This window comes from Aedes aegypti, chromosome 2 (genome assembly GCF_002204515.2).
Source record: "Aedes aegypti strain LVP_AGWG chromosome 2, AaegL5.0 Primary Assembly, whole genome shotgun sequence".
NCBI lineage: Eukaryota > Metazoa > Arthropoda > Insecta > Diptera > Culicidae > Aedes > Aedes aegypti.
In genome coordinates this window covers 32,203,722-32,223,148 of record NC_035108.1, presented here as the reverse complement: position 1 = coordinate 32,223,148, position 19,427 = coordinate 32,203,722, and the positions used below count along the sequence as shown (strand labels likewise).

General features: G+C 39.2%; 1 protein-coding gene across 14 annotated transcripts in view; it reads left to right on the top strand.

Moving 5' to 3' along the window:
* Nucleotides 1-19,427, top strand: part of LOC5574086 (collagen alpha-1(XVIII) chain) — a 980,207-nt gene that overhangs the window by 343,504 nt on the left and 617,276 nt on the right. For all 14 annotated transcript variants that reach the window (XM_021840445.1, XM_021840446.1, XM_021840452.1 and 11 more), the window contains exon 4: nucleotides 1,312-1,415. In XM_021840445.1, the coding sequence (XP_021696137.1) occupies nucleotides 1,312-1,415 (104 nt within the window). The remainder of the gene's footprint in view (nucleotides 1-1,311; nucleotides 1,416-19,427) is intronic.

Below are 19,427 nucleotides of genomic sequence, written 5' to 3'. Positions count from 1 at the left end.
CAAAACTCAAATTCAATACTTTAAATTGTGGAATCTCGAAACGTGCTGAATTCTGCATTAAGGGGCCCCCTTTATGAGATCTGACCCGGGCCCCCGAAGCCCAAATCCGGCACTGCTCCGGAGATCTTGACGATGCAGGCGGTATTAGGCTTGTTGAGGGAACTACATCGGAACAAGATGAGAGGAACCTTCAATAATCCTTGTCTTCTGGGTTAAAGTGCTCGGGACACTCAAAAGTTGAGGTAACCGTGGTGGTTACCCAAAAGCAATGAAACTGAGCATGCCAATGTAAGGGCAGCAGCGTAACCGTCGAGGTTGAGGTGTTCGGAAAACAAGGTATTGGTAAGTAGTGGCTGGATGTCCAAGGAAGATAACCCGGGGGTGCCAGATTATGGCGGCAATAAAACAATCGGTGCAATGGCACCTGGGTTAGGTGCTAAGAAAACAGCGCGTCGAAGCTCCAAGGTCGTTCATCCATTAAACCTAGGAAGCCCTGTCGTAAGAGCAGAAGGAGTGGTATGTGGCAGTATGGCGGCGATGTCATCTGAATGCTGGCTTAAGGTACTTTGTGAACGATCCACTTGGGACTGAGTCCTCGAAGTGGCCAGAAAAGGTGTAACAGCTCCGGAGCCGGAGGTCCGAAAAAGATGACCCAGGAAGCTCTAGAGGAGAGTGTAACATTGCAGACGAAGGCAGTTGAGCTACGATGAGATCATGAAAGGGGTGCTTGGAGTGAATCGTGCTAATGACAGGTTGGGACTTACAACTTCTGGATACTGGGTTCGTCGTTGAGCGCACGAAAAAAGACCAGCAGCGAAAAAACCAAATCGGTATCTCCAAGAAATCGCCAACGACGAAAAGCACACAATCCCTATTCAAGTCCACGTGAATACCTGAAGGACGGTTCAGATTACTTGTTTGGCTACAAAACTACCGGTCTTAAAAGTAAGAGTCGTCTAGAGGGACTTTTACAGATGCAGCAGGTTCCCGGTGGCCACAATGACCAACTCCGGATCTACGGGAGAATTTCTGAAGCTAGAAGCTGTGTGCCTTTAATTTAAACCCAACAGTACTGAAATGGGTCAACACACTGATTTTTGCAAGCTGTTTGACTTTTCGGGTCGAAAACGACCCTCTGTCACACTTTGTAACTTTTTCTTAGAGACTATGGAAGGATGATTAAAGAGTTTTTGTAGGATAATTGATGCTCAGAATTACATAATGATGTTTGAGAATAAATCTTCAAGTCTTAGAAATTGAAATACGTGTTACCATCCACTAATTTCCTTTCTTCCTATCTTTTACTTACAGGTGGTTCGAAAGAATACCCTTTCTGTGCTTACTGCTGACCTACGTGCAATCATCGTCCGTAGCAGCATCGGAGCTGGCTCTGTTTGGTGGTCAGGGGATCAGAGGTAAGTGTCATCAAACTTATTGAATATGCAGCTTATGGGGTCATTCAGCTATAACGTTCATCATTTGGGGGAGGGGGGTCTTCGAAAGTGTGACAGTACGTGTATAAGGTATTGGAAAAAGGGAGACAGAGAAGGGAGGGTCTAGAAATCCCTAAAAACGATGGACGTCATATTTGAATCGTCCCTAAGAAGATGCGAAATCACTCCATTTCGCAAATCATCTGAACCCAATAGCGTGGAAGAAGAGTGCCTCACATTTAATGTTCCAAGAACCGCACATATAATGAGAATGTAGGGGTCTTCCTTAGTCGAGTGGTAATCTCTAAAGCGAAGCCACGCTGAAGGTGTCTGTCTTCGAATCCCGGACGGTCCAGGATCTTTTCGTAATGGAAATTTCCTTCACTTTTCTGGGCATAGAGTATAGTCGTACCCGCCAAACGATATGCGAATGCGAAAATGGCAAGTTTGGCATAGAAAGCTCTCAGTTAATAACTGTAGAAGTGCCCACTGAACACTAAGCTGTGAAGCAGGCTCTGTCCCAGTGGGGACGTAGTGCCAAGAAGATGAAGATGTGAATGTACTGGGATAATGTCTCAATTCCATCCCATCGCACCTTATGAGTGCATGATGGGTGGCGGCAATGTGTGTGCCCATATGACGGGGGCAAACACTGACTGCTTGTCGAAAGGGGCCATTACCATGAGTGTCGACGGTTGGCACTTGGAAACGACCAGGACGATTCTGCTGGGAAAGAAGCTCATCAGATGCACAAATCGCAATAAAAGTCAAAGGGGGGAAAACGATGAATACGATCGAATGTATGATAGTGCACTATGTGCCATAAATCAAGATTTCTCGACAAGAGTAAATTCCCCTATCAACTGATTCGTTAAAATCAAATATTTAATGAATTAAGTATCATATGTTTCTGCTTTCCCATAGTTTCTCCAATAACAGAACAATTTCCGATTTAGGTTTGTATTAGTTGTAGGTTGGTTTTTGATCATAATAGAAGTGAATGGAATTTCGTCACGAAATTTTGATTTTTGGCCCATAGTGGAGTGGAGCGATAATCGGGCGGGACTGCTTGCGAGATGTGTGCATCCAAACACTCTGCTTGTTCGCCGGATGTGCATTTGTTCGTCGTTGTCTGCTGGCTTGCTTGCTGCTGCTGGTGTTTGCCAAGAGTAGTCAAAGGGAAAACAGAAAAGAATTCTGATGTGGGGGATCCCGTGGGCGCCTCGCTGTCTCGCGATGGATGTAAGAGAATTGTCCGCTCCGTTATTGAGGAGAAAGGGAATCTCTAATGATGCTTTACATAGGGATTAGCGCGATACTTGTTCCAACATGGACAACGACGACGACGACGATGGCTGATGACAGTAAGCGTCTAGGAAGTGACAATTAAGCGCTGCTATTAGCAAATTAAAAATGCAACAGTGTGGAAATTGAAGAGTGCATGTGTGTGGCGTGTACAAAGATGGTTTGCGCTTTAGAAAATCAAGCATAGTGGAATCACTCACGCTACAAGACAGGCTTTTGATCAGCGTGTTATGTCGGTTGGTTGATAAGCAGGAAAAAGCCATTACCGAATGGCAAACGACCGAACGAAACTTTTTGTTCGGTTTGTAACAATCTGTTACTTTGACGCTCCTGGCTAGAAGTTATGCATGCATCGCCGTTTGAATTCATCTCTTCAAACATACTTTGCATCGTATGGAAAGTTCTGTGAATTTGAATCGCAGACTCATACTCGGAGGAAACGGAAACACCAATTTGCATATGTTTATGCGGAAACTGGAAACCGAGGTTCCTAACGAGCTAGCATTCTTGGAGGTGGGGTTTTCACAACTCTTTCTAGCAAAGCTTGGTTTTTTTTCTGATGGATATGAATGTTAGATGACTTTGTCGAACGAGTCAGATTTGTATTTGAGTATATAATTCAAACATTGACAACAAGAAGACAAGAATACAAGAAGACAAGAAGACAAGAAGACAAGAAGACAAAAAGACAAGAAGACAAGAAGACAAGAAGACAAGAAGACAAGAAGACAAGAAGACAAAAGACAAGAAGACAGACAAGAAGACAAGAAGACAAGAAGACAAGAAGACAAGAAGACAAGAGACAAGAAGACAAGAAGACAAGAAGACAAGAAGACAAGAAGACAAGAAGACAAGAAGACAAGAAGACAAGAAGACAAGAAGACAAGAAGACAAGAAGACAAGAAGACAAGAAGACAAGAAGACAGAGACAAGAAGACAAGAAGACAAGAAGACAAGAAGACAGAAGACAAGAAGACAAGAAGACAAGAAGACAAGAAGACAAGAAGACAAGAAGACAAGAAGACAAGAAGACAAGAAGACAAGAAGACAAGAAGACAAGAAGACAAGAAGACAAGAAGACAAGAAGACAAGAAGACAAGAAGACAAGAAGACAAGAAGACAAGAAGACAAGAAGACAAGAAGACAAGAAGACAAGAAGACAAGAAGACAAGAAGACAAGAAGACAAGAAGACAAGAAGACAAGAAGACAAGAAGACAAGAAGACAAGAAGAGAAGACAAGAAGACAAGAAGACAAGAAGACAAGAAGACAAGAAGACAAGAAGACAAGAAGACAAGAAGACAAGAAGACAAGAAGACAAGAAGACAGAAGACAAGAAGACAAGAAGACAAGAAGACAAGAAGACAAGAAGACAAGAAGACAAGAAGACAAGAAGACAGAAGACAAGAAGACAAGAAGACAAGAAGACAAGAAGACAGAAGACAAGAAGACAAGAAGACAAGAAGACAAGAAGACAAGAAGACAAGAAGACAAGAAGACAAGAAGACAAGAAGACAAGAAGACAAGAAGACAAGAAGACAAGAAGACAAGAAGACAAGAAGACAAGAAGACAAGAAGACAAGAAGACAAGAAGACAAGAAGACAAGAAGACAAGAAGACAAGAAGACAAGAAGAAAGAAGACAAGGAACTCGTGCAGCAACTACTGGGGTTATTCCTGAAGGAACTCATAGAGAAAGTCCTGAAGGAACTTCCAAAGAAATTCCAAAAGAACTTCTGGAGGAATTCCAGAACGAACTTCTGAAGGAGTTCCTGAAGCAATTCTTGGAGGAAGTCCCGATGGTATTCAAGGAAAAACTTCTGATGTAAGTCCTGAAAAAACACCTGGAGGGTATTTCTGAAAGAACTCTTGGAAAAAATCCTGAAGGATCTTCTGGAAAAATTCCTGGAAAAATTCTTGAAAGAACTCATGGAGGAATAATTGGAGTAATTCCTGGAGGAATACCTGGAGGATCTCCTGGAGTAATCCCAGGAAAAACTCCTAGAGGTATTACTGAAAAAACTTCTGAATAAATTCCTGGGGATACACCTGGAGGGATTCCTGAAGGAACTTTTGGAAGAGTTCTTGAGGGAACTTCTGAAGGAATTCCTGTAGGATATTCTGAAGCAGTTCCTTAAGGAATTCCTGCAGGTATTACTGAAGAACTCCTGAAAAAATTCCTGGAGATGCTCATGGAGGAATTCATGAAGCAACTCTTGGTAAAATTCCTGAAAAAAAACTCTTGGAGGAATTTCCGAACGAACTCTTAAAGGAATTCCTGAAGATACTCCTGGAACATTTTCCTGAAGGAACTCATGAAGAAATTCCTGAAGAAACTACAGGAGGAATTCTTGAAAGAACTCCTGAAAAAAAAATCCTGTAGAATTCCGAAAAGGAATCACTAAGAATCTCTTGGAGGAATTCCTGAAGGAACATCTGGAGCAATTCATGAAGGAACTTCTGGATAAATTCCAGAAGGAATCCCTGGAGAAATTCCTAAAAAAACTCTTGTAGAAACTCCTGAAGCAACTGCTGGAGGAGTTCCTAAAAATAATTCTGGAGAAATTCCTGAAGAAACACCTGGAGTAATTCATGAAACAACTCTTGGTAAAATTCCTGAAAAAAAACTCTTGGAGGAATTTCCGAACGAACTCTTAAAGGAATTCCTGAAGATACTCCTGGAACATTTTCCTGAAGGAACTCATGAAGAAATTCCTGAAGAAACTACAGGAGGAATTCTTGAAAGAACTCCTGAAAAAAAAATCCTGTAGAATTCCGAAAAGGAATCACTAAGAATCTCTTGGAGGAATTCCTGAAGGAACATCTGGAGCAATTCATGAAGGAACTTCTGGATAAATTCCAGAAGGAATCCCTGGAGAAATTCCTAAAAAAACTCTTGTAGAAACTCCTGAAGCAACTGCTGGAGGAGTTCCTAAAAATAATTCTGGAGAAATTCCTGAAGAAACACCTGGAGTAATATTTGGAGTAAAATTTGAAGGAATACCTGAATGAACTCCTGGAGGAATTCCTGAACGATCTCCTGAAAAATTCCTGGAGGACCTCTTAGAGAAATTCCTGAAAGAATTCCTGAAGTTATAACTGAAGGTACTCTTGGACGCATAATTGGAGATACTCATGGAGGAATTCCTGAAGAAACTCTTGGAAAAAATCATGAAGGAGCTTCGGAAGGAATTCTTGAGGTATTTCTGAAGAAACTCCTGGAGAAATTCCAGGAAATACTGTTGGAGAAATTTCTGAAAGAAATCTTGGGAGAATTCCTGAAGGGCATTCTATTTTTATGTTTGTAGAAATTCCTGGAGGGATTCCCTAAGGAACTCTTTGAGGTACTACTGAGGAACTCCTGTAGAAAGTCCTAAAGCAACTACTGGAGTAATTTCTGAAGAAACTCATGGAGGAACTCCTAAAAAAAACTTCTTAAAGCGTTCCTGAAGTAATTCCTGAAGGAATTCCTGGAGGTATTCTAGAAGAAACTCCTGACGGAAGTATCGTTAAGTCACCAGTCACCGTGCGGCCTCCATTCACCGTGCACATATACAAATTCCTACAGAATATTCATACAATTTTCACAAATTATTCTTTTGTCAGCAAAATAAGATAAAACTGATAAAATGAAGTAGTTTTTGTCACAAAGCATTCTGAAGAACCTAGTTTATGTAGTCAAAATCATGTGAATTCTGTTCGATAATGAGATTTTTCAACACTTTTAGTAGAAGCGCCAAAAAATCACATTTTTCATTTTAACGTTAGAGTATGGAATTTTGTAAAATTCATCAAGTTTTCACTGCGGATACTATTAGTAAGATGTATTTCATCATATGAGCAATGAGATTTAATGCGAATTAGATTTTTTTATTGTGCCTCAGTCGAAACCCAAATGCACGGTGAATGGACCCTTTTCAATATATATGGTTCCTATTACCGTGCATTAGTTTAAAAGGCATGACATTATTCAATAATATTAGATTTATTGTTATGTCGTGATTAAACAACTTTATATTTAATGTTTGAGTGAATATGGGATGGTTTGGACAATACAGTCAAACCTCCTATAACGACTTTAATGAAAAAATAATAATTTAGTCAATTTTTAAACTTTGTATGGCTTTTATTGTAAACGAAGATTTGAATACTCTTAAAAATGAGTGCGCACGCTACTAGCAACATAGTTACTCCATCAACAACGTTTCTTCAAGATACGAAATAAAATCATGAAGAAAACTATACGCACGGTGAATGGTGCACTAGTGTGCACGGTAAATGGTAACATAGAACGGTACGAGGCGACCTTAATATGACATTTTCAAACATAATTTTTATGTAATTTTTTGTTATGCATCACTAGTTTTAGATTTTTCCCTGAATTATAATATAATTGCACGCTACGTAGTGGTATTTTAGTGCGCATTAAATTATTGGGACAAGTTATATAATTTTTTGAAGTGTAGATTTTTCTTAAGCGCACGGTGAATGGTAGCTTGACGGTACTAAAATCACTCTTGGAGGGTATTTCTGAAGGAACTCCTGGCGGAAAATATAGAGGAATTCTTGGAAGAACTGATGGAGTAATCCCAGGAGAAACTCCTAGAGGAATTCATGGATGAATTCCAGGCGATGCTTCTGGAGGGATTCCTGAAGGATCTCTTGGAAGATTTCCTGAAGGAACATTTAAAAGAATTCCTGGAGGATATTCTGAAGGAATTCATCAAGGAACTCCTGAAGGAATTCCTTAAGGAACTCCTGGAAGTATTACTGAAGGAACTCCTGAAGAAATTCCTGAAGATAATCCTGGAAGAATTCTTGAAAGAACTCTTGGTAAAGTTCCTGAAAGAATTTTTGAATGAACTCTTTAAAAAAAATCCTGAAAATACTCCTGAAGGATTTTCCTGAAGGAATTCCTGAAGTCATTCTAGAAGAAACTCCAGGATGAATTTTTGAAATTACTCCTGAAAAAATCCTGTAGAATTCCTAGTAGCAATCCCTAAGAATCTCCTGGAGAAATTCCTAAAGGAACTCCTGAAGGGTTTCATAGAAGAACTCTTGGAGAAATTCCTTAAGGAACTCCTGGGAGAATTCCATAGAAAAACCCTGGAGTAGCTCATGAAGGAACTCCGGATGGAATACGTGGTAGAATTACTGAAGTTAATCCTCGAAGATTTCCTGAAGTAATTCCTGAGGACACTTCTGGAATAATTCTTGAAGGAAATCATGGAGGAATTGTTAGAAGGAACCATGAAGAATTTCCTGAAAGATCTCCTGGTGGAATTCCTGGAGATCCTGGTGTCAGTCCTGAAGGAACTCCTGGAAGGTATTCCTGTAGGAACTCTTGGAAGAATTTCGGAAGAAATACTTAAAAAATTTCTTGAAAGAATTCTTGGAGCAATTCCTGGAAGTATACTGCTGAGGGTATTCCGGGATGAATACCTGGAGGAACTCTTGGACTAATCTCAGAAGAAACTCTTACAGGAATTCTTGGAGGAACTCCTGGAGTAATTACTGAAGGAACTCCTGGATGAATTTCTGGAGAAACTCCGGGAGGAATTCCTGTAGGAACTCCTGGAAGAATTCCTGAAAGAATTCATTTAGAAACTTCTAAAGGAATTCCTGAAGAAACTGCTTGAGGTATTACTGAAGAAGCACCTGGAGAAATTCCTGGAGTAATTCTTGAACTAATTCTTGGTAGAATTCCTGAAGGGACCCCTAGAAGAATTCTTGAAGGAAACCCTGGAAAAAAATTGAAAGATCTCCAGGAGTTATTTCTGAAAGAACTGGTAGAGGAGTTTCTGAAGGTACTCCTGGAAGAACTCCTTAAGAGACTCATGGAGGAATTTCTGAAGTAACTCCTGGAGGAATTCCTGAAGTAACTCCTTGAGAAATTCCTTAAGAGTTTCCTAGAGGTACTCTTGGAGGGATTCCTGAAGGAACTCATGGCAGAATATCTGGGGGAAACCCTGGAGTAACTCTCTAAGGAACTCCTGAAGAAATTCTTGAATTAAATCCTCAAAGATTTCCTGAGAGCTTTTGTGGAGTAATTCCTGAAGGAACTCCTCGAAGGAATTCAAAAAGAAATTCCTTAAGGAATTCCTAGTAGAATTCTTGAAGTAAACTCTGGAGGATTTTTTCAAAGATCTCCTAGAGAAATTTCTGAAGGAGCTCTTGGAGGAACTCATGAAGATACTTCTGAAGAAATTTTCAAAAAAAAAACTCCTGGAAGAATTACTGAAAGAACTCCTGGAGGAATTCATGAACGAAATTCTGTATGAATTCCTGGAGGAATCCCTTAGAAACTCCTGGAGGGTTTCCTGGAACAATTTCTGGAGGATTTTTCAGAGACACTCCTGGAGGAATGCCTGAAGGAACTCCTGGAGGAAGTGTAGAAGTAATTCCTGGAGGAACTCCTAAAGGAATTTTATAAGGAACTCCTGGATCACATCCTGAAAGAACTCTTGAAGGAGGAATTCCTGAGGAGGAAATTCTTGAAGGAAACCCTGGAGGAAATCCTGAAAGATCTTCAGGAGTTATTTCTGAAGAAACTGTTAGAGGAATTCCTGAAGATACTCCTGAAGGTTTTCCTGAAAGAACGCCTGGAAGAACTCCTCAAGAGACTCAAGGAGGAATTCATGAAGTAACACCTGGAGGAATTCCTGAAAGAACTCCTTGAGAAATTCCTTAAGGGTTTCCTAGAGAAACTCTTGGAGGAATTCCTGGAAGAATATCTGGGGGGGATTCTTGAAGGAAACTATAGAGTAACTCCTGAATAAATTCCTGAATTAAATCCTCGAAGGTTTCCTGAATGCTTTTCTTGAGTAATTCCTGAAGGAACTCCTAGAAGAATTCTCGAAGGCATTCATAGAGAAATTCCTGAAGGAATTCTTAGTGGAATTCTTGAAGTAAAGTCCGGAGGATTTCCTGAAAGATCTCCTAGAGAAACTTCTGAACGAATTCTTGGAGGAACTCTTGACGACACTCTTGGAGATATTCCCGAAAAAAAACTCCTGGAAGAATTACTGAAAGAACTCCTTGGGGGATTCCTAAAAAAAAACTCCTGGAGGAATGCATGAAAGAACTTCTGTATGAATTCCTGGAGCCATTCCTGAAGGATTTCTTAAAGATACTCCTGGATGAATTCCTGAAGGAACTCCTGGAGGAAATCGAGGAGTAATTCCTGGAGGAACTCCTAAAGGAATTTTTAAAGGAACTCCTGGATCACTTATTGAAAGAACTCTTGGAGGAGGAATTCCTAAAAGAACTCCTGGAGAAATTCCTGAAGGAACTTTTTGAGGAATTTCTGAAGAAACTCCTGGATGAATTCCTGAAGAAACTCCTTGAAGGAATCTCTATAGGAATTCATTAACGAAATCATGGAAGAATTTTTTTATAAATCCCTGAGAAATTCCTTCCAGAATCCCTGGAGGAATTTCTTGAAGAATCCCTGGATAAATTTCACGATGAACCTCAGGAGGAATCCCTAAAGTAACTTCTGGAGGAATCCCTAAAAAAATTAAAGCACAAAAGGAATTCCGTTAGTCTCGACCACAATTTTTCGAAAGCATTACCTGAGATCGAGATGGTCGAACAAAGGCCAAAGAATTCCCAGAATCGATAACCCCGCAGCTAATCTTCAAACGCCCCGTATCAAGTACATTCTCATGGAATTTACAACAGTCACTCAAGCAAGCTACTGTTTATCCATGGATATCCATAATTCGCATCCAAAAATTAAATAGAAAAGCTAAGAATTTGACAAGAAATTCGTTCCGGGTATTAGCATGATGTATTCCCAAAATTAAACCACCACTAAAAACATGCTTCAAGAGTATTTTTATAGAAAATCTTGAGATATTCTTGAAGGTGATTAATTTGGAGAGTGCATGGAAGATTTTGAAAATTTGGTGGACTCTGGGAATGTTCCTTAAGGTGAAGATGAATCGAAGCCAAAGTTCAAATTTTCAAGAGCACGGATCTGGAGAACCAAACATCCGTTTGAGTTGAAAACCTAATCGATTGGTCACCACCAGCTAGTGACCAATCGATTAAGTTTTCAGCTTAATCGGAAAATTGGTTCTCCAGATCCGTGCTCTTGAAAATTTGAACTTTGGCTTCTATTCACCTTCACCTTAAATAACAAACTTGCATCTTGTCACTTTTATTCACAGAAGAGAGGATCGATGAAAAGAAATCGATCATGCGACTAACGCCCTTATTCTAACACACGCTTGAAGTAAAAACAAATCTGTCACCTCTTTTCATTTTGGTAATGCAAAAAGAACTCACAACCAGGGATGTCAGGTTGGAAGAAATTTGGAAGACGGAAGATTTTTGGAAGAATTTTCAGAAGTTTTGAAGACATTTGGAATACAATTTAAATTATTAGCATTTTTAAAATTCCTTGATTAAAAAAAAACATATGAGTTGGAAATTACAAGAACCCCTTCTAAAAGATTATTGCACGTCTAGATCAAACTATAGCGATCCCTCTCCAAATTTCGTTGAAAATTCTCCAAGGATTCCTTCAGATGACGGGGTTGGTGGTCTAATGGCTACCGCTTCTGCTTCATATGCAGAAGGTTATGGGTTCAATCCCAGGCCCGTACCTTTCCTCGTACTTTGTAGTTGTATCTTTCACTCTCAATTTTAAACACTCACACCCTATCCGTTCATAGCAAACGCTAGAACCAGAGACGGACACTCTATCTTCATTATAGCACGCCTTTCCTTACGCCTGATACATAGGCATTTTGCTAACCAAAGAGCAAACCTCTCTGCCATGCCTTTGCCCCAACCCATACACTCCCGCATCAAAGATGGTTAGAAGGAAAAAGAAAACCGACTCCCGTCTTTTCTAGGCGACATGAATTGCGCTGCTCTGGTAAGTCAAAAGCTAACTAATATGCATCGTTCTCCTAATGACCACCAGATGTTGCAATGTTCGTTTGTGAGATTCACGCTTGAAAAAAGGTACACAACTGAAACGGGGATGTCCGATATTGCCAATCATCTCTAAATGGCATAAAATGTGAGAAAAAGAAGAAAAAACAGCACATGAACATTTTTTAGTATGTATAAAATTACTCAAACTTTGTGTTGGTTCGCAAAAGCCTGATGTTATGTGAGTCGTTCTCACTTCCGTGTAACAGTTTTTAAGCGTTGTTGTTTTGATTTCTTCCACTTTTCGTTTTTTTCATTGCACGATAATTTAAATTTAGCTGAATATTATATTTATGCGCTTTTAACTCAACAGATGGTAGTAGTGTTACTTGAATATCGTGTCGCCGGCAAAATATATGGCAAAATGAAGAGTCGATCATCTTTTTCCTTTTAACCATCTTTGCCCGCAAGAACTGACGTAGACGCAGTGGTACGGTCTACGCGGGAGCAAGTTTAATGAATCATCAGTTCCTTCCCCTTTTCCTCATTGGTCTGCATTCTGACGTGACAGGCGCCATTGTTGCCTAAAAATATAAGATCACCAGCACTTATACACTGAGGGTGTCTGTTGGTCCCAAGCACACAGAAAAAAATCCGTTCTCGTATCCGTGAACAGCAGACGTGAACTCGTCAATAAGCAAAAATACACCGTGAACTAGATCATGTAGAGTAAGGTGGGGCAAAAGTTCGACGTTAGTGGTATAATCAAAGTTTCCAGGAAAACAATAGCAGTTGAAACAAAACAAATACCATACAGTGAATCTTCAACATATTGGCTATAATTTTGCTGAACAAACTTGTGTCAAAATATTTTCTCATTTTTAGTTATAACAGTTTCAAAATTGATTGTCTTATTCGAACTTTTGCCCCACCAGTGGGGCAAGAGTTCGAATCTAGTGTGGGGCAAAAGTTCGCTGGCTAAAACACAAAATATCGATCCTTTTATGACAGGCATGCCTTACACCAGCCGTAAACTTAAGTTTAACGAAAAATACACACTAAATTTTCATCAAAAAATTGCCCAAAACCGAGTTAATTGTAATATACTCAAAAATAGCAGTTTTTCGCAAAATAAGTGGAAATATAAAACTTTGGTGACAATTTTCACATGATCAGACAAATTTAACTAAATTTGAAGATAATATGTGGATTTTAGGCAATTTGCAAATTTTTCCGTGATTTTATACATGGGTCGAACTTTTGCCCCGCTGATTCGAACTTTTGCCCCACTATGGGCCAAAAATTGTTTTCAAGCATTTATGCAAAAACTAATACACCTCAAAGCATCCTTATGATAGGCCTAGAAACGCCCTTACATAAAATATTGAAAAAGATTTTATCTTCAATTGGTTCCATGCAACGAAAGTTTGACCAAAAATTACAATATTTACGTCGGAAAACAACAAATAGCCATAACTTTTCCAAATCTCAATCGATTTGTATGATATTTGGAGTGAAAGTCTCTTACTTGAATAGCATTCGAACCACTATGATATTTATAAGATTTGTTTTGAATTGAGCTAGAAATCTTAAAAAGAAACTCTTACCCCACTCGAACTTTTGCCCCACTTTACTCTATCTGTGACCAATGATGGTAGTTCACGGTGTATTTTTGACAGTTCACGTTTTCCAGAACACTTTTTTGAGCGTGCAGTCATTCGGTTGGTTCCTTGTGTAAGTGCAGCTGATCTGGCGATACTGGAGTAGCAACCACGGGCAGCCAATCAAGCTCAAGTTCAATTCTCCAAGGATTCCTTCTGATATTGATCTGAGAATTCTGACAAACATTTTTCCAGAGTTTCTTCTAGGAACTCTTGCAGATATTTATCAAGACATTCTAGCAATGTATTTAAATATTATTCCATAGAACCATCGAAATTATTCAAGGATTCTTACAAGGAAGACTGTTTCAGTGTTTCTCGTGTTTTTTTAACGAATTCATAAAAAAAGTAAACGGATTATTATATGATTTTTTCTTGAGTTTGCTACAATTGTTGCTTCTGAAATTATCCCAGGCATCTTTTGGATATCTGTCAAGATTTTTTTTTTCACTGGTTTCTTCTGAAACTCCTCCAGAATTCCTTAAAAAAAATCTCCGGGAATTTCTTTAGACTTCCTCCAGCAATACATCCAGAGTTCTTCCAAGTGTTTTGAAGTCCTTCAAGAAATTATTTCGGATTTTCTGTGGCAATTCCTCTGGATTTTGTCCAGCAATTCGTCGGAATGTCCTCCGGATTTCTACAGGTTATTCTCCAAGATTTTTTCCAGAAATTCCTTTGTAGTTCCCCTGTAATTCCTGGAAGGTTCCTCCGATGTTCCTTCCTAACAGTGGAAATGCTTCGAATATCTCCCTTAGTTTCTCCAGGAATTTCTCCGGAGTTCGTCGAGCGATTTCCCCGGAGTTGCTCTAGAAACGCCTCTAGAATTCCTCCAAGAATTACTCTGGAGTTTCTCTAGGATTTTGTCCAGAGTTTTTGCAGGAATTCCTTTAGAGTTCCTTCGAGAATTCCTTCGGAGCTTCACCGGTAATTCCTCCGGAGTTCTTCCAGTAACTCGTATGGATTTTTTCCAGCATATCCTCCGAAGCTCCTCCAAAGCACCAGGAAGAGCTCCGAAGGAATTGCTGAAGGAATACCAGAAGAATTGCTGGAGTACTCGAAAAGGAATTCATGGGGAAAATCCGGAAAAAAAAATCCTGGAAGAATTCCCTAAAGAACTGCGCAAAAATTTGGAGGAACTTCGGAGGATATGCTGGATAAATTTATGGAGAAAATCCCCTTGAAGTCATCCGGCGATTTATTTCTGGAGTAAATCTCCGGAGGAATTGCTATTTTAGATCCCCTGAGGAATTTCTGAAGAAAACCCCCGGAGGAGTTCTTGAGGAAAATCCCCGGAGGAATTCTTTCAGGATTTTCTAAAGCAAATCGCCAGATGATATCTTCGGAGGAATTCGTGGATGAATTCCCCGGAGGAATATCTGGAGGAGTTCCCAGAAGAAATCTCAGGAGAAATTCTTTGAAAAATCCCCGAAGGAATTTCTCGGTAAATTTCTGAACTAAACCCTGGGGAAATTCTTAATCTAATGAAATCTTTGGAGTTACTTCTAGAGTACAAACTGGGAAGAATTTCTGGATGAAATCTACAGAGGAATTCCTGGAAAAATCCTCGAAAGTTTTGCTGTTCTAAATCTCCTTGAAAATTTCTAGAGAAAATCCCGGAGAAGTTCTTGAGAGAAATCACTGGATGAATTCTTGGAAAAAATCTCCGTAGAAATTTCTGGAGGAAATCTCCGCAGGAATACCTGGGGCAAATTGCCAGTTTCTGAAGGAAATTCTCAGAGGAATTCCTTGGTAAAATCCCTGGAGAAATTTCTGGATGAAATCCCCAGAAAAACCCCTAGAGAAAATCCTCGGAAGTGCTTCTTGAGGAAATCCCCAGAGAAATTCTTGAAGGAAATCCCCGGAAGAAATTCTGGACAAAATCCCTAGAGTAATAGCTTTTTTAAATCCACTGAGAAATTCCTGGAGAAAATTTCCGGAGGGGTGCCTAGGGATATCGCCGGAGGAATCCATGAAATCCCCGAAGGAAGTCTCAGATGAATTCCTGGAGAAAATAATCGGAGAAGTTCCTGGTTTAATCCTTAGAGAAATTCCTTGAGGAAAACTCCTGAAAAATTCTCTGGAAAAATCCCCGAAAAATTTTCTGGAGAAAATCCTCAGAGGAATTCCTTAATGAATTTCTGGACGACATCCCCAGAGAAAATCCTGGACCAAATCCCCGCAGAAATTGATATCCGAAATACTTTGAGGAATTCCTGGTGCAAATCGTAAACGAAATCCACAGAGGATTTGCTATTGGAAATCACATAAGAAATTCTAGAAGAAAATCCCGGAGGAGTTCTTAGAGGGATCTCCGGGGAAATTCTTGTAAAAAATCTCCCGAGGAATTTCTGGACGGCTCAATCGGGAATTCCATTCAAGCTCCACTAGGAGCTCCTACAGAAATTCTTTGTTAGCTCCATCGGGAATATTTTCGGATTATTGCCATAGTTCCTCCATGAATTTAATCGAAGTTTTCCAAGGAATCCACCAGTAATTACTCGGGAAATCCTCCAGGGTTTCTCTAAAAAAATCTCCAAAATTCGTCCAGAAATTTCTTACAAATGTCTCCTAGAATCCCTTCAGAGTTCCATCTGAAATCACTACGGATTCCTTGCTTTTCTTCGTAGTTCCTCCAGATTTTTTTCCGGGTTTCCTCCAAGAATTCCTCTGGAGTTTCTCTGAATATTCCTTCAGTCTTCCACCGGGACTAATTCCAGAGTTCCTCCGGAAATACTCCACAGTTACGTAGGAAATTCCTTCACAATTGATCTGGGAATTTCTCCAGAGTTTTTCTAGCAATTCTTCCAAAGCTCATCTGGAGCTCCACCTGAAATTTATTGGCAGTATTCTTTGCACAAATATGTGTAATTCTCTGCCTCTGTATTTGACTGTGTAAATGTAGACTGCTTAAGGACAGTTCATTTTATAAAGTGGACACCTTGTTTATGCTATATCTTTTTTATTTATCGGTTTTCTGTGTATCGTTCAACTTTTATTCTACAATGTTTTGAAAATACAGAAATTTACAAAATGCTTTCGGTTGAAGAACTAAATAGTTTTTGCAAAAACTCCTAAGAAAAAATGTTCGTCAAGTTTAAGCATTATTTTTCGCATGAAAAAAATCCTAAATTTAATGAACAAATTGTATGTTGGTATCCTTTACTATTGAACTTAAGGTAGAGTTTTTAAAAACATCAATAATATTCCATCAGTTCCTGACGCTGAGTCACTTTAGTGATCTATTCCTAATGGTCAAATTTGCTGATACACCATCTTTTTACTACCAGCAAAAAAGTAAAGTAATAAGCGTGTTCAAAACTGGTTTAGATTACTAAAGAAACTATATATGTATAAAAAATAGCAAAATCTTGAGTTTTAACCGCATTCTTGGGTACCAAATTTACTCTTTATGGTCGTTTTATTGAAAAATCCCATACTTTTAAAATTATATACGCATGTTTATCGATCTAGAGCAAATTGTAAGCGTTTTTCTCAAAATATTTTGATAGGTAGTCTCAGAATAACACATTCTGAAAATATTACATGCAAAATAAATTTGATTTAATTCAAGCAGTGTTCCCAATCTTGATGATTGTCATTGTGCTTTGAGTGGTCTTCTGAAAATAAATTATTTGTTTTTCTATTGTGCTTAAAATATGACGTGGGGACTAAATCAGCAACTCTATGAAGGCGTAAGTTATTTTTATTATAAATACTATATTATTACTTCCGTCTGGACGTACTTTAAACCTTAAAATTCTACTCATATCAGTTCCATTTAAATTTAAGATATTTTTCTTTAAAAAAAATTGATAAAAAATGATTTTATGATATCTGCAAAATTGCTTCTCCAAAAATAACTTGATATTTTTTAGCAAGCTTCTAATTGATGATGCTTTCTAAGTACAACCATTTTTTGAAAATAAAAAATATAAATTGTCGAATTTTCCTGCCGATTTTTAATAAGGTACCGTGGGGTAAGTGGATACAAGAAAATCAATAGTGAAACATAATTTGTCAAAAAAGCTATTCAACATCAAATTTCTTCAATCCAACTATATGAACTATTATTTATAGACTATTATACGTAAGCTGTGCATTGGTTTCATAATTCTTGATTATTGAATAGTTACTATAAACTATTTCAATAATATATGCAATTGATCCACTTACCCCACTGGTGTGGGGTAAGTGGATCATTTTTGAATATGTTGGAATTGTACCTGAAATAAATAATCAGGAAAAAAATTAAAGCATAAAATATCATTCCTTCAATCTGAACATTTATTTATTGAACGAATTCAGTGTTTTTATATAAGAGAATAAACAAAAAATAACAATTAGGTAACAAAACCAATTCCTTTCAAGTTCATTTGCTTGTTACCAGATTACCACTTAAAAAACATGTGATAGGTCAACGTTAACGCTTTCTTGCCGGAGTTTTGGCTGCTTTTTTTGCATTCTTGAGAGTTTGAACAGCATCAGATGATGTAACGATTTCAGCTCCGGAACAAATCTTCCTGCGTTTCGCTCTCGTGGTGACCGTGTTCTGCTTAACGTGTTGCAAAAGAATTTTCTCAAACGATCCACCAGCTGAAGAAGAATTGACCTGCACACAAGCGTCCTGTACACTTAGTGATTGTGATGATTGACTGATACTGGACGTTGGTGCACTCCGAAATGTTTCCAGTGCTTCCGGATCATATTTCTCGTCTGGAATGACCTTGTCAGAGAAGGGGACAATACCTGCTTTTTTGAAACCGCTGATGATGTTGGTTCTGTTTAGTTGACGCCAGGCCTGTGAAATCGATGTGGAAAACACGGCTTTTGATGCTCTCACACCGTAATTTTTGCGCTGCCAAGCAATCAACAGTTCGTCGAACTTTAGCTTCAGGGGTTTGAAAACCGTCAGGTCCATAGGTTGTAGAAGATGGCTTGTGTGAGGAGGTAGTTTCAAAATCACTACTTGCTCCTGTAATGCTTTTTCAACAAGCTCGAGACTTACATGGGAACAATGCCCGTCATAAATTAGGACAACAGGGCGCTGTTTCGGAATCCATCTTAGAAATTGCCGGCAAAAGTAGTTGGTGAAAGTTTCGGTATCCGTTGGTTGTGGCGGCGTAGCCTGTTCCAGTAAATTCCTTCTCTTGAGGTGCCACCCAACTGGTCCAGACGTTCTTTCCTTTAAAAACGATCAATGGAGGTAGTTTTGCTCCAACAGCATTTGCTCCCATGAGCACGGTAATATTCTCCTTCGCTGGTCCTGCTGTTACACGATGTGCAGCTTTACCTCTTTCACCAACGACCTTTACACGTGTTGGATCAAGACAAAAACTTGTCTCGTCCACGTTGTAAATACAATCTGGCGACAATCCTACAGTGGTTTTTCGCAGAAGCTCAAAATAGTTAGCCATAACGAATGGGTTCACACTCCTCTTCCGAGCGACCTCAACCGCTTGGGGTTTCTTCTGAGACAATCCGTGGCGTTTTTTGAAGTTACGAAAGTAATCGTTTCCTGGAATCGAGTCTGTGAACGGATTCGATATATCTTTCTCCTTCAAGTACCGCGCGATAGCAAGTGAGATTTCTCGCTTGGACAAACCGAAACCCCACCTTTCCATAGTCTTTATGCATTCGGCCATTCGGGCTTCTACATCAAACGGTAAAGCTGTACATCTTCCTCCCGTAGTACTTTTCACGCCTCGTTGCCCATTGACCCGCTTCTGCAGTGTTGATCTTGGAATGCCATAGCTCCTGGCGGCCCTGGACAAGGTCATACGTTTGCTTTTTACGGCTTGAATCGCGGTTTCCAAGGTACTCCGAGAATACACAGCAACTGCTCGTTTTTTCACGTAGAAACGGGCCATTTCCGCTAAAATGAAAAAAGAATAATGTATGCATTAATCTTGGCAATGATATTAGAAGCGAAATAATATAAAACTTTCCAAAAGAAGATAGTTAACAAAGAATAAATTGCGAGAGAAAAATGATGATCCACTTGCCCCACCGGTTGCAAAACTGGGGGAAAGTGTACCATGCTTATTTTTTTCCACTTTCACCACCCACAGCCATAATATTCCATATCAATCTAATTGCAAGGATTGTATAACTTACCTGTGAATAGAAATTATTGATAATAATTAT